Raw genomic sequence first — 15,514 nt, forward strand, 5'->3', positions numbered from 1 at the left:
GGGTAGAAAATATGGGTCCATTTGGAGTATATAGAAGACAGCTTTCTTTTTACAGATGCTAAAGTATCTCATCAGGTTGTCAGCCTTGGACTCCATTTCACTTTAGTAAATACAAATAAAGCTACTGTCAAGTGCCATCAACAATGTGAACTCTGCTTGTGTAGCCCACATTAGGGCTTAAAAACTCCTCCATATTTCAGCTTTCATGGAGGTGTCTGAATGAAAACTATCATTTAATCCTTTCCTTGCCACACAAAACTATTAGCACAAATGGATTTTAAAGGGTCAGAAAACAAGTTTTTGTTTACAAAAAATACCCTCCCAGAGTTATGCTTAGTGACCTTAGAGAGAACACAGCTAAAAACCCCAGCAGCCAAGGGAAGGATTCAAAGGTACCCAGTGTGACACAGACTTACAACACTGCCAGATCATCCCAAGGAGTACACAATATAAATGCTTTATTGCCAGCACAGAGGTTTCTTTTTAAGTAAATTAAAAGAAATAAATCTTCATTTCACATTCTATATTGCAGTTCAAAGGTAACTAGTTGGTTAATGTGTTTGTTCACTTGGACGCGCTACAGGAGAAGAGCAGGGCATTCAATGGAAGAACTCAGAAAGCCGGCATCTGTCAAGGCATTGGGCAGCTGAACGCACTTCCGTTTGTAAATAACAGCAAGGAGAGATTTCTTTAAAACATCATGAATACACGAGGATTATAAATAGAAAAGTGGTGCAGGTAGAAAGCAGAAAAACGCTCAATACAGAAGGCTATATATACGTTGCCCATACTCCATATACTCTAGGTTATGTTTGGTACTTTTAAATAAATGATCTTCATCTAGGTTAGAGACTGGCTTGGAGGTGGCAGCTGGAAAGAGAAGGAGAGGAAGTTAACACACCAAACCAGGGGATTACGGGAAAGCAGAGGAGCCAAGCTAGGAGAAGGAGGCTGGCCTGCTTCATGCCTCCCCCTCTGCAGGCTGAAGCTCACTGAGAGGCAAGAATGGTGTGTGGATGAGCCACTGGGTGTGAGAGGAGCTCTGGCAGAGCATGGCCACTGTGGCACGCTGGCATTCTACAAATAGAGAACACCCTCAAGCTTGGCCAGGTTTTCCAAGGTTGCTGCCAATGGAATTAGGGCATGTAATTTGGGCATGACAGGCCTGAGAGACACCTGCAGCAACAAGAGGTACAGGTGCTGGTGCACTGGGATCTGGGGTGCAGAAGAGGCTATGGGTTGTGATTACAGAAATAGTTCACGTGATAAGAATTCTCAGCTAGTATTGGAAATCAAATTATTTCTGCAAGGAATCCAACCTGAGCAACTTCCCAAGCCTACTTGAATTGTTTTTTGGGTTGGTTTTAAGATAAGCTTTGGAAGAGATATTACTCACCAAAAACAAACACACAAACAAAAAAACACTCCTTATTCCAGAACAACCAATAAAAGAATTACACACACGCACACACACACACACACACAATCTATAGCAAGCTCAGAAGCCATGAACTACACATAATGACCTCTCATCTGCACTGTCCTGATCTTATTTCACATGTGTTATTTATGGACATAAAAAAAAACAAATTGGGTCAGGAAGATCCCAAGTTCTGACCATGAGAGTGTCTGAAGTGCACCAGCTCCTGGCCTTTCTAGGCTGGTCTGGCTCTTAACTAAAACCATTTCGTGTTTTGCTTTGAAGAAATGGATGACATGAAATGGTAATTTGGCTGCAAAACCTTGGAAAATTGTTCCCGGCCCAAACATCTGCCCCAAATGAGCTAGCTGAGATCTCCTTGGAGGAGAGGGAGGGGTGGAAGAGCAGGGAGAACTGGAAGGAAGAAAATGAAGCTGGCACAAAGGCCACCTCTCTGGAGAGGGAAGTTCTTTGTGACAGCATCATGTTCTTTGCGACAGTAAGCAGCTTCCCTATTCTATTGGACGTGTCCCACAGCTTGTCCCCTTACCTCTATCCCGCCTTCCCCCATGCTTGCCTTCCCCCATGCTTGGTATCATTAAGGTGATCCCTTGCAGAATGCCTAGAAACCTGCCCAGCTGCTTTGTTTCAGTGGTGCAGTGACCTGCCTGCTACATGTCATCATCTCAACCTTTAAAGAAGGACCTTGGCTCAATTCTATTCCTGACAGCTGGGCCCTACAGAGAAAGCAGAGGGAGAGTGGTGTAGGCCGGCCATTGCCTTTCTTCTTGGCCTTCTTAGGAGTTCTTCTGGGGGATCTTTACAGTCACAGTCTTAACTTCTGAGTACTCGCGCAAGCCAAATTCTCCCCTGAAACACAGAAATAAGCAGAATCAGATGCCAGAACCCAGGCAGTCATGGCAGGGTGGTGATAGTAGTTCTAGAAAAGATTCAGTTTGTCACTTGTGAACACCTAGAGATTTCAAATAAAAATTCCTAATGGATGGGACATCCAGGCCTTCCTCTGAGGAGCAGAGAGAGCCCTCATCTCACATGCAATCATCATTTCTCAAAAGATAATTTGCCTCCATAATACTACACAGAAAGGCAATGACTCCAGCTACTCAGAGAGCCAGACCCAGGGTTAGCTGTTGCCAGAGGGCATGCTCCTTCCTGGCTGAGCACCAGGGGCAGTGGCAGAACCAGGTCCCTAGTCTTCCAATGTCTTCGTCCTGTTCCTCCCTCAGGCAGCAGTGGTTCCTCAGGATGTGGTGTGCTGTTCTTCCCCAAAGCCCTGCTCCTGCCTCTGCATACTCCTGGATGTTTGGATGCTGTGCCTAGAGAGCTAGTCATTGCAACTGAAAGAAAAGGCTGAGATTCTCAGAGGAGGATCCTCTCTGCTATTCTAAATTCCTTTTCATTATTCCTTAGATTCAATAAACAGGGATGAAGACCTAAGAGCCCACCATGGAAATGCAGAAATCATTTGCAATATCTTAAAAAAAAATCAGTAAGTACTGTCCGTAGCCTCACGGAATCCGAGGAAGGATTCAGGGAATAAAAAAAAAAAAAAAAAACAATTAAAAAGACATTGGGAACCATTAGTAAGCTTCCTCTTTAAGATTTTTTTTTGCCCTCTTCCTCTGTGGAATCTGGGTCAGAATCAAAGATTGCCAATCATCTTTCATTTACTGAGATATTACTATAGGTAGCCCTGTGCTGGGCTCAGGACAAGCCAAACTAAATAACTAGTCCCAGCCTCTGAAGAACTTGCAGGTGATTGGGAGTAAGGAGAAGATATAGTATGGTCACTCTCTAAGCGGAGACAGGGGACGCAGCCATTCCCAGTCCCCTGCACACTTGCCAGAAACCAGAGGGCAGGCATTTGGTGAAGCCTGCTTGCTGTAATGCTCCTTTTCTTCCACCTTGCCGTTTCCCCTCATTTTCACTTCATCTTAGTTGCCTTTTAAGAATTTTATTATAAAATCGACGTTTTAAATTTTTCTTTAAAATACAGGAAGTTTTTTCTTCTCCTCTTTTTGAAGTCCTTCTTAGTGAGGTTTCTCCTGACAGCCCAGGGAAAGGCACTCCCCTCCTCTTCTGTTCCTCAGAGCGCTTTGCCATATCTCCACCATGATGTCACCACCCTAGGGGAGCTTTGGGAGCACCTCTGTGTCCCCCTGAGCCAGAGCTCACTAACTTGCTTTCTGCCCCCACCATACATCATGGTCAGCCTACAGTGCCTGGCAGGGAGAAGGCACTCAATGTCTGTGAAAGGGAGAAAGTAAGTGGGGAGGTCTCATCCTATCGCCCTTTTTCCCAGTTCTGCCTTCTGGACATATGGTCTCCACCAGGAGAAAATAAAAGAACACTCAGACGTGTTTGAGTATGAAAGGATTAAGAAAAGCTCTCTTTCAAAATGGTCAGTTACTGCAACTGGGTTTTACAAGCGAGATTGGCAGTAAATAGTTCCTCCTGGTTCCTTTCAGGATCTGATAGCCTTATACAGGGTCCAATCACTGCTGCTGATTCCTCTGAACCCTGAGGGCACCTGAGTTTACAAGGCCCCCACCCTGGGACATCAGAGAGCAGTCCAGGAGAGCCTGGTAAGCATCCTGTTCTCTAGCCTCGCCTACAGGGTCATTCCATTTAGAGGAATGAGGCGAGCAAACTGGGACTGCCCTACTCATTACAAGGTTCCCTCATTAACTCCATGCAGGCCTTGGGTCTCTATGTTACCAGCTCAGCTTTGGCTCTCTCTGTAGTTTTCCCTGCCTTTAGGCAATTCTGAATTGTCTCTTCATCAAGGACATCATGTGTCTCCTGTTTGAAGTGAGGTTACTCCCTTCTCATTTCCTGGCTTGTGCATGCACGCACTTGGGGCAGACCCTGAACCACTTTTTCCTCCCACTTAGATCTCTAACTAGGTTGTGACAAATGTAAGGAAGTCTATGAAGTCAGAAACTCACAGTTGCTTTTGCACATGAATGTTGGATCCCACAGTGTTTGGGTGCATGAAGCAGTGGAAACCCTGCTAGTCTGGGAGTGTTTTTTCCTGGTTCCTGGGCAGGGATGGATTTCAACCCACTCCAAGAACAACAGATCTGTTGTCAAAAGAAGGACTTCCCAGGAGCTCAGGGCACCAAGGGAGCCATCATAGAGCAGACAATGGAGGCCTCATAGAGCAAAGAACCCTCCCTGCAGCTGGAGTCAGTGGATAGAAATACTAATGCCTCTGCCATTAACTGGCGGAAGGACCCAATCAAGTCACCCCATTCTCTTGGTGCCCAGGCATCTTCCTGAAAGTCAGCATGTATAAGCAGCACCTGAGAAGCTTGTTGAAACTGTAGGTTCTTGACCTTCTGGGCACCAAAAATTCTGTTTCCAGTAGGTCTGGAGGGGGACCCAGGTGGTCATTTGACCCACACTTTGGGAAGCACTCACAAAGTCCTGAAGTTTGGATTCTTCCATTGTTTCACCATCTCTAGAATCTCTTTGCTGCACTTAAATTCCCTGGCACAAACAGTTCCATAGCTCAAAAGGAAGATCCTCATGGCTGCTCAAGACAGGCATTTCACTGCTAAAGAGCCTTAATCTCTGTGAGGTCACTTTAACAGCTGTACAGCACAGGGCACACAAACATCTAGAAGCCCACTTGCCTGCTTCTTAACAGACTAGGTTACAGTCCCTAAGATAACCAAATGTGGCATACCCAGTGGTGAGAAAAAATGTCAGATTTTGGTGGCTCTCAGCAAGCCATTTTAGGAATCACTCAAATTCACCCATAATACAAATAAGAATTTGCTTGGGATATATATATATATATATATATATGGAGAGAGAGAGAGAGAGAGAGAGAGAGAGAGAGAGAGAGAGAGAGATAGATGGATATCCCTGCACTTTTATTTGGCTTGCAGCAGCATTTTTCAAAATGAGGTCCCAGACTACCTGCATCAGAATCATTCCAGAAACTTGTTAAAAATGCAGATCCCAGGCTCCAGCCCAGACCTACTAAATCAGGATCTCTGAGACTAGCTTCCAGATAAGGATGCTTAACAACCTCACCAGATTGCAGGTGACTTCTGGTGTGCATGTACACACACACACGCGCGCGCGCGCGCACAATTTGATCAAGTTTCCCTATCATGCTTTTCATTTTCAAAGCCTGCGTTTATAGTTACTAAAATGCTAAGGTTCATAGCTTTCTTTCAGTTTGTGACACATACTTTATAGCTTATGTTTTACCATCTTTCAGGGGGAGCTTAAATGAGAAAGGAAAAAAAAAGGATGGGAAGGGAGAAACAGACAAAATTAGTTGGGCAGGCTGAACCAAGAGAAACATAGCTCAAGTCTCTGACGCCCGGGAAGAAAAGGCCAGCCCATCAGACAACCTGCAGAGGGCAGCCCTCCCCACAGCTCTCTGTGGGAGAACTCAGTGCTCTTCAGCCCTCCCTGAAGCTTGTTTCTAGCAGTGTCACTTCCCTTCCCAGCTCCTCTGGGGGTGGGTATGGAGTCTATAGGTCATGAACAAAACAATTCTTCCAGATGGAAGGCTCAGTGGAATTTCTGGGGATGTATCAAATGAGATGTAAAGGTGCAGGTTCTTTTAATTGAAGTATTTCCTACCACTCTAGATCATTTAAGAAAGAGAGAATGCATTTGGGGGTAAGTAGAGACAAAGAACTAGGCCATTTATATAAGATGAAATGGGTCTCATCAAACAGCATCTTTTCTTATTTTTTCTCACTGCTGTGGGAAGGACACATCACTCCCATACCTAAAAGACAAGTAGAGAGAAGCTGCTCTTCTACTTCTTGGGCTACTGTTACATGTTCTGACACAGCCAAACAATCTTTTAGCAATGGGACATTTCCGATGGGAATATGCTGGACTAGGATAATGTCACAAGCCTGGATTCTGGCAGGAGGCTTGCTCATGATGAAGGACGAGAGTTAGCCTGGGAGGCTCCATCAGCCAGCAACCATTTTTTACAAGTATATTTTATGCCAGTGATTCACCCTGTTAATGATCTGTAACAAAACAGTCAGTGCAAGCAGCATTCCCAGAGCCAGTGACGGCCCCAACGTTTCAGAGACTGGATGAAGACAGCTACAGAGGCAGGAAATGAAATAACAAGCAGAATACATTTTGAAGCATAAAAGTGGAAAGTTAAGGCCACATGAGAGTGAAGAAGAGATACCTAGAGTATATAAGCTGAAGGAGTACTAGTGTGAACAGGATCTAGATCATTAATGGTTCTGGCTGGAAAGTCAGTGTGGGAACACTGAAGCCAGAAGCAAAGGATTCAAGGAGGACAGTTCCCCCTGGCCCTACGAGAGACAGGTGGAATTTCCTGGGATTTAGGAAAACTTTTGCCGCACTTCCAAAGCAACAGATTTGTAAAGAAAAAGAAGGAGCACCTACCTTTCACCTGCTTGAGCACTAATGGCAGCAGCTGACACCTTCTAAAGGCTTGCCAGACATTGATGGTGTCCAGCGTACTTAATGCCAACACTTAACCCTCATGACAAACCTCAAAGCAGTGAGTCTAATCCTTATAGATGAGGACACTGGGGCTTGAGGAGATTAAGTAATTTGTGCAAGGTTGCATAGGTGGTAAGCAGTAGAGCCAGGATTCATATCTGAACAGTGTGTGATTCTTGAACTGCTCTTGGCCTCAAAGGTATCTCTACTTAAAAGTATAATCATTAGCTGCTAGAAGTATCAGCTCAAGTATCTGTAAACCTCTGTTCTAGTCTAAAGGGTTCAGTGCACAATTTTCAAGTGTCACACTTAACTTTTCATAAAGTCCTTTACTCTTCCTCCACTGCTAACTTTGCTTTACTGTCCAAGTTTTTGTTTTTCCTTCTCTCTCTCAGTACTGAAGACAGAACCAGGGGTGCTTTACTACTAAGCTACATCCCCAGTCATTTTCATTTTGAGACAGGATCTTGCTAAGTTGATGAGAGTCTTGCTAAGTTGCTCATACTGGTCTCAAACTTCCCATCCTCCTGCCTCAGCCTCTCCAGTTACTGGGGTGCACCACTATGGCTAACTACCTTCCAACCTTGAAAACATATTCCTCTCTCTCCATCAACTCAAGTGTTCCTCTCCTTGAAAGGCAACTCAAATATCTATAATAAAGATCATATCTAAATGCTTCTGCACTGAAATCCTCCTGGAGTCTAGTTTACTTCTGCTACAGTGCTATTTTTCAGGGCATTAGCATCTCAGAAGGATTGTCAGGCTCTTATCCTATCCCTAAAAAGTCCCTGTGTCTGGCCCCCATGCTTCCTTGGCTGGATCCACAGGAGTTATGGGCATTCAGAGTCACTGAGACCTAGGCTGGAATATCAGATATGCCACTTACTATGTGACTTGGTCAAGCTACTTAACTACTCTCCCTCTTAGCTCCTCCATAATATAAAAGTTGGATGAGACAATGTTAGAAAAGAAGTCAGCATCAAGCCAGATAAACAGCAGGCATTGAATTAATAACATCTGCTTTGGTGAATGTCCGTCTGTCACCCGAGAGTTTATATGTTGGAACCTGATAAACCATGTGAGAGTCTTAAGAAGTGGGGACCTTTTGGAAGTGATTAAATCATGAGGGCTCCCTCAAGAATAGAAGTATGGAGTATCTGAATGAGCTCCCTTGTCCATTCAGCCACACTTTGCCTCTAGAACCTTGAGCAATACATTTCTAATGCTTATATATTATATAGTCTAAGGCATTTAGTTTTAACCGCTTCAATGAACTAAAGACACCTATTATTGTTACAATAAAATCCTTCGAACTGGTCTTCTTCTCTAGTGTCTGCCAAGACACCACACCCTCTATACTCCAGGTATCTTGGCCCTAAAATCTCTGGTAGCTTCTGGTTACCATGGAATTTCCTTTGAGATGTGATTTAAACTAACCTTTCCACTTATACCTTCAGTAGGTCCCCCCTGTTGATCCTATGCCCTAACCCTGCAATCCCAAACTCAAAGAACTTATCAGGACTGAGAAAGTGATATAAGTGAAGGGACTGGGAAGGGGCAACAGGAATGGTGGCCAACATTCACCCCAGGAAGCAAGAGGAATGGTGGGAACATGGGAAGCTGCAGAGCTCACAGCTCTGGTGATTCTTTTGTGGGGGAACTGAAACAAGAAAGAAATCTACATTTCATGTGAAGCCTTCTCATGTTGGACTGTTAGTTGAAGATTTTAAAACACCATGAAAGCAAAACATACATTTTTCTGGGCCAGATTTGACCCTTGGCCTGCCAGTTGGTGAAAGCTTATTGGTGAAATGTTATTTCCTCTGTGATGTCTTCTCTGACTCCACTAGACAAGACTGATTTTTGCTCTATATTTACACGATGTCTGACATACTTCTATAATAGCCCTTATTAAATAGAATTACTGGTATATTAATTTTTCTTTGTCCCCACTTAGCATAAGGGAGTTGTGTCTTACTCTTGTACCATGTAATACTTAGCTTATAGTAGTTTGTGCTCAACAAAGTGTTAGCTTAGTGAACAGAGGAGTGTCAGAAAATTCAACTATTTTTTGAGTGCTGTTCTAGGCCAACATTCAAAACCCCTGCGTCTCTGCAGGCATCAGCAAATGTGACACTTACATTTCTCTCCCATTTCCAGACATTTTGAACCCTCCAAAAGGGCTCTGGGCATTTAAGGCATTGTAACAGTTGATCCTGAAAGAAGAAAACATAGTACTGTTAGTATGAATTTTACCTGCAAAGAAATAATCCTATTAGCATGACATTTCTTTCAAAAGTTTTACTTTTTGTTTCTATTCTCCAGACAAAAACTTCATTTATAGTTTAAAATTTACTTTGATTTTCTTATCTTGACAGTAAGAAGTGTATCCCTTCTCAGGCTAAAGTTCCGATGTCCTTGGTATTCTCCATCCTTCCAGAGGATGTCTGTTTTACCCAGCCTCCTGGTAGCATAAGGCCCTGCTCTAACCTGAATGTAGTTTCCCCTAAGGGTTCAAGTGTCGAAAGCCTGGTCCCCAGGGTGGCCATTCTGGAAGACAGTGTGGAACCTTAAAGAAGTGCAGCCTAGTGGGAAGTCCTTGGGTCACTGTGGAGCTACCTCAGAAGGGTTTAAGGTAGTAGTTCTGTGCTCCCTCAGAGCTCTTACAAGTGTACAGCCCTTAGGTTGTTCTAAGATAGGGCCAAACACCTGAATTTTTCTCTTGTTTCCTGTCTGGCAATGTAATCTCTTCCTCCCACATGAGCTTCATCTGCCATGTGACATAATCAAGTGTCCCTTCCATGCCATTTTAACTTTCAGCCTCAAGAACTGAGCTAAAGAACTTTTTTTAAAAATAAAGTTAGCCTGTCTCAGGTTACTCATTATAGAAAAATGAAGTAACACAGGCCTCTATATCACCAGTGGAATTTGTTAGAGCCAGTACAATGAGATTGTTTCTGATCTTACCAAACAGTTCCAGCTTGCATTGCAGAAGACACTGTGAGGGCCTTGTTGATGTCATTAGTGAAGACAGCAGCTACAAGTCCAAAGTCCGAGTTATTGGCTCTTTCAATAACTTCATCCATAGTTTTAAACCTCAGAATTTCCTGCACAGGGCCAAAGATCTATAACAAAATAGTTTGACTCAATGAGGCTGCCATTCATTTACCTGTTTTCCCCATTTTAAAGCAAGTTTACTCTGCTTCTATTTTTTAAATGACTTTAGTTTAGCCCCATGAAACTGTACACTATCCCAAACTTCCCCAGAATAAGATTCTAACCTCAGACTTTCATATCCCCTCTCCCAACCTCCTTGCATCACTCAATTCCACTCTTATGTTCTTGGGGTGTGTTCCTTAGATGCAGAAGAGAAAGTGACATTCTCCCTGATCCCCCAAACAGTGTCTGGAGAACACTCCTCCAGAACTGAGAACTACTGCTCTGCACTACTAGCTGACCTGGACCAGGTCTCTCACCTCATAGACATGGGGATACTTGGAAGTTTTCTTTGCTAGTTAACAGCCTAGTCCCTCATCCTCAGGGGAACTGAACTTCTTCCAGTGTATTACTGAGGTGAGAGACAGGCTATTATAATTATTTTGCTGGCTGATAACAGTTACACTCACATAGCACATCACCTGGCCTCCATGTTGCTTGCCTGCCTTTTGGTTTAACTTTTTCCTTGAAAGTGGGATTTTTCATAGCCATGTTTATTGCCATTGTGAAATGTCCAAGTATAAAATACAAAGGACTAAAATTCTAAAACTGTCTACCAGAAATGCCCTAGAAACCATCCCAAGAAAGAGATGTGGCTTTTGTAAGTACTCTATACCTCCTCCTTGGCAATCCGCATGTCATCAGTGACGTTAGAAAACACCGTTGGCTCAATAAAAAACCCCTTTCGGCCCAGTCCTTTGCCTCCACATTCCAGTTTGGCGCCCTCAGCCACACCACTCTGGATGAGTTCCAGGATCTTGTTGTATTGTTTCTTATCAATCTACAGGAAAAATCACCTCATGACTCAGTAAAGCCTTCTATGAAAATGGAAACAAGCATGTTTTTAAGAGCCTCTCATTTATGATTTTTGTTTTCAAAATTTCATCATATCTAATCAAATCATATGAAACTGGTATTATTTACCAACTTTTGACAAACAACAGAGTTGGTATGGTTCAATCCAATATATGGAGGATTGCAATAAGGCACTGCCCTGATGATTTGGCCTAATCTGAAGTACCAGGTGATGATTTAGTAAATGGTTCAAAACAACAGAGACACTGGATAATTATTACTCATTATTTATATAAGGAAAGATCAACTTCTATCACCAAATGAATGATTAAGCAAGTTGAATTGATACTAAAATGACAAAAAAAAACATGAAACAAATAGATAAGTTAATACACAGCCTCTTTTGATATTGTCACATACCAAATTCTAGTGGGGTTTATTTTTAAAGGAATTCCTATTGTGCCTTTAGAGGAGAGGATTAAAATTAAAGAGTTTGGACAAACTTCTTAGTCCAGAAAAATGGTCAGTTTTACCCCCCCCCCCCACCAACACTGATAGTTATCATTCAGTTATTATGGTAAATAATATAAAAACCTATATTCATCTGAGTTTGAACTGCTCAGCTATAACATCAACTTTCTCCAGTGGTCACCAAATTGAGATGACATTGTCCTTAACCAGGAAAAGTCATGCTCTGGTGGCCCAGATGAGAACTGGTTCAGATACCCTTCTACAAATTCTCAGACCCTGTATACAGATTAAAATCACAGTTCCATTTCCAAATAGATCATGATGATTATAGTTAGCCTGTTCAGGAGGGACATTCATGGTCTTCCCCACACTACCACAATGTGTGATGCAATCAGAGTAAGAGATAACCCAACAGTCAGGAGGAAAGTAAGCCAGTCCTTTATTCCTACACATTTGCAAGCTTCAAGTGATCTCTGCAGACTAGCACAGGGTGAAGGAGAGAATCCTTGGCATCTGGTAAAGGATAAATGGCTCTGGGAAGGAGAGTCACCCTCCCTGAATGTGGCATCTGTAGGATGTCATGAAGCATAGCAGTTACGAGGACTGCGACTCAGTTCTAGGGTCAAGATTCACCTTGTCATGCTTAGGAATTTCTTTAAAGCTGAGAGACTCCAAATCAACCCCACAGTTCAAAACATCCTTAAGACAACACTAATCTCATAGTTTTTCAGAGATAAAATTTAGGCAGGAAAGGAGAAGCATAATAAATAATCTCTCAATGGCTACACTTCCAGCCATGAAGACAAGGTGGAAGAGTAAAAAGGCAGCAGGAAGATGAAGATGTTGCCTTGGCGGATCCCACCCTGTCCACGGATGTGGTGCTAGCCAGAGATTAAGTAAACAAGGAAACGTTTATGATTTCTCTACCTGAGGACCCTGCTCAGTGGTAGGGTCAAAGGGACTCCCCACTATGCGCCTCTTGGCCCGCTCCACACTTCTTCTCACAAATTCTTCATAGATGGACTCCTCCACAAAGATGCGAGATCCTGCAGTACAGCACTGGCCTTGATTGAAGAATACACCTTGGTGAGCCTGCTCCACAGCATAGTCCACTGCAAGAAAAACAGCTGTTTTCAACACCACTTTGCCTACAGAGGGGCCTATTCATGGAGATACTTCCCTCTCTTCTCCAAGGTCTCAGGTATAGCATCCTGATCACCATGGAGCATAACAGTGATAGCTCTGGACTGAGAAGCCAACTTAGTTCTAGTTCTCACTAGACCCTGACATTACTTGCTCTGTGAACTTGGGCAAATTCACTTCTCTGAGTCTCTTTCTTGTTAAAACAAAGACTGGACCACATCATTTATAACAACAGTCTTGATCCCACTATGCAAAGAGGTTAGGCAGAAAATGTAAAGGTGTGAATCTGCCAGGTGGTCAAGCACTGTAATGAAAAGACTAAAGGAAGCCAGTGTGGCTGGATGTTGTTATGTATGAATATAAGCCAAAAAATAAACAAGAAATCAATATTTTAATATTCAGTTTTTGTTTTCTAAGCATGGAAACTTGTATATTCTGTATATTTGTATGTTCTGCATTTGGCTTGTGGAATGCCAATTCACAACCCATAATCTACAAGGTCTTGTATATCTAATTAGCATTTTGATGATTAATCTGTAACAGCAATGGATCTTCCAAAGACACTAAGTTTCATCTATGTCGACACTGAATTATAGAATAGCATGTAGTTCATTCATTCCATCTCATACTTAAGATGTCAAGATAGTGTTGATAAATATGGTGTGTGCAAGTTGCTAAATGACTGACTGAAAACAACTGATGGCATGACAGTGGAATGCCTACAGTCCCAAAAGGAATAGGTATAAGAATTCTGATCTTGATAAATAGTGACTAAAGCTGAACTCCACAAATTTCAAGCTGGGGCTACACTTCAAACAACCTGCTTCACTTTCTGACCTTTTCAGTGGTAGAATTGGGAAGCTGTTCTGTCTTGAGGATGTGAAGAAGAAAAAAAATGACTGAATGAAATTATGCACTTTTATTCCCTGGAGAGCTTTTCAAAATAGAGAGACTACACCTGTACAGAGTGGACTAGATGGCCTTCTTCCTAGAAATACAGGCTTCCTAGGTTACTGCTTGAAGCCTCTATAAATTCCTCCAAACAAAGTCTATTCACTGAATTCACCTGAGTGTGCTGTCACCACTAGCTGAAAATCCTGGGAGCAGCAGAAAGGTATTGGGATGACTGACCAGAGAAGGCATGGAAAACACTGGTAGAGGCAGTGAAGAATTTCTTTTTGAGGTGCTGGGGATCAAACTCAGGGCCTCACACAAACTAAGCAAGTATGCTACCCCTGAGCCACAGTCCCAGCCCTAGGATTTATTTTTAATCACCTTCCAGCCATCAGGCTCAGTTGAGAAGTTTTAGAATACTTGAATCTAGACAGACAGACCTGTACTTCGGGTGTTTAGAGACTCAGAATATTGCTTCTTCCACCATATTCTGCTAATCAGGCCCTCAACTCTTCTACTCTATTCTATAATGTCACAGAATCAAAACAGCTAAGAAAATGAACTCTGCTCAGCACTCAGTTGATAAGAACTCTTCCCCAATATTAAGCTATTTTTCTCCCCAGGATATCTTGATTACCCTTAGCTTCAAAGATCTTTTTTTCTGTGTCATAGCAAGAGTGGAAATACAAAAGAGCCCCAAAGGGTGATGTGCTGGAACATGTGTGAGATCTATGGTTGACTTACAATCGGCATCTGCAAAGATAATATTGGGACTTTTCCCTCCAAGTTCCAGAGTTACTCTCTTCAAATTACTTCTTCCAGCTGCTTCTTGAATAAGCTTTCCAACCTGAAATAAAAGAAACACAGAGGGATTTTTGCACACCTTGCTCTTGAGGCAGTCAGCTCTGGCCAAAGCCAGCTCGGGCAACAAAAGAAATGTGGCAGTAGCCAATGCTAAAAGGCAAAAGAATCCACTGAAAGACACAAGGACAGCTTCTGTGGTCAATTTGGGTGGATAAGATATGAAAGGCAGTTTCGATACAGTTGAATGTCCATGCTGAAGTTTACTGGAGGGCTGCTTCAGTTTCATGATGGAAGACACAAGGCAAAGGGAGTTAAACCTGGAATCTTAATCACTGAAAGATTTCTCTAAAGATAAATGGCATGCAAAATGAGACTAGAGATTTCCATCACTGCATTGTGGCCTTTAGCTTGAGACTATGGCTGCCAGAAAAAAAGCCAACTGGCTCCACTTGAAAGACATAATGAAGATAAAATTGTGTGTGTATCTCTAAAAATGCCAGGTATGCTTTATCCCATGGTCCAAAGACACTATTGATATTACACCTTTGCCTCTACTTAGGGCTATGGTAAAGGGTTTCCATATAGTGGGAGAGAATCTGTCTCTACTTGTGCAATACTGTAGTGCCTATTTATCTAGAATCCAAGTAAACAAGAGGCTGAGTTTGGAGAATGCATTTGCCATTGACTCACATTTATGATGAAATATAAAGTTTCAAATTGGAAATAGGGATGTACCATCCATAGCCCTGCTCAAAGAAGAAGGCACTACCTCAGTGGCAGGCAGTGCTGTCAGGAGTCAGCCAGCAGCTGCTAACTCCATTAGGGTCTGCTTCAGCTGAACAGAGCTCCCTGTTTAAGGGGATGCCACCCTGGCGTGGCTCACATCCACTCACTAATAGTGGCAGGCCTTGCCCATTTAGCCCATCATATGACTCCTCTGAGGGAACTCATGTGTTCCACCATGTTCCAGATGTCTGGTCAAGGTTATCTCAGACCTGTACTATAGTTCAACTTCCCTTGTATCCAATCCCCTTCACCAGAGATCCATAGTAAATATCCTGCATCCCAAACTCCACATCAGTAACTACTCTGGGAGAACCAGCCTATAACAGGGTGCTACTCTACTGGACAACAGAGGTACTTTATGGAAAATGCTGAGCCAACCATACAGACAATTTGGTCTTATTGAGATAAAAAAAAAATGCTACTTGTGCCTGGAGATCTACTGAAAATTAAATATTTAAAAAGCTTGAAGAAGAGAAATGCCACATTCATGTTTGGCTCACC

At 42.8% G+C, this 15,514-nt stretch overlaps 1 protein-coding gene across 3 annotated transcripts in view; it reads right to left on the reverse strand.

Annotated features, from left to right (window-relative positions):
- Positions 1-441: 441 nt before the first annotated feature.
- The window catches only part of Aldh1a2 (aldehyde dehydrogenase 1 family member A2), an 89,500-nt gene continuing 74,427 nt past the window's right edge, over positions 442-15,514 (reverse strand). For all 3 annotated transcript variants that reach the window (XM_046461792.2, XM_058584840.1, XM_046461793.1), the window contains exons 8-13: positions 14,168-14,270; positions 12,314-12,498; positions 10,737-10,901; positions 9,872-10,029; positions 9,046-9,120; positions 442-2,290 (exon numbers count right to left, since the gene is read on the reverse strand). In XM_046461792.2, coding sequence (XP_046317748.1) covers positions 2,218-2,290; positions 9,046-9,120; positions 9,872-10,029; positions 10,737-10,901; positions 12,314-12,498; positions 14,168-14,270 — 759 coding nt within the window. In that variant the 3' untranslated portion in view covers positions 442-2,217. The remainder of the gene's footprint in view (positions 2,291-9,045; positions 9,121-9,871; positions 10,030-10,736; positions 10,902-12,313; positions 12,499-14,167; positions 14,271-15,514) is intronic.

The sequence above is a fragment of the Marmota monax genome, unplaced genomic scaffold, assembly GCF_021218885.2.
Source record: "Marmota monax isolate L192 unplaced genomic scaffold, Marmota_monax_Labrador192_F-V1.1 WCK01_AAM20220418_F8-fsc00001, whole genome shotgun sequence".
In the NCBI taxonomy this organism is placed as follows: Eukaryota; Metazoa; Chordata; class Mammalia; order Rodentia; family Sciuridae; genus Marmota; species Marmota monax.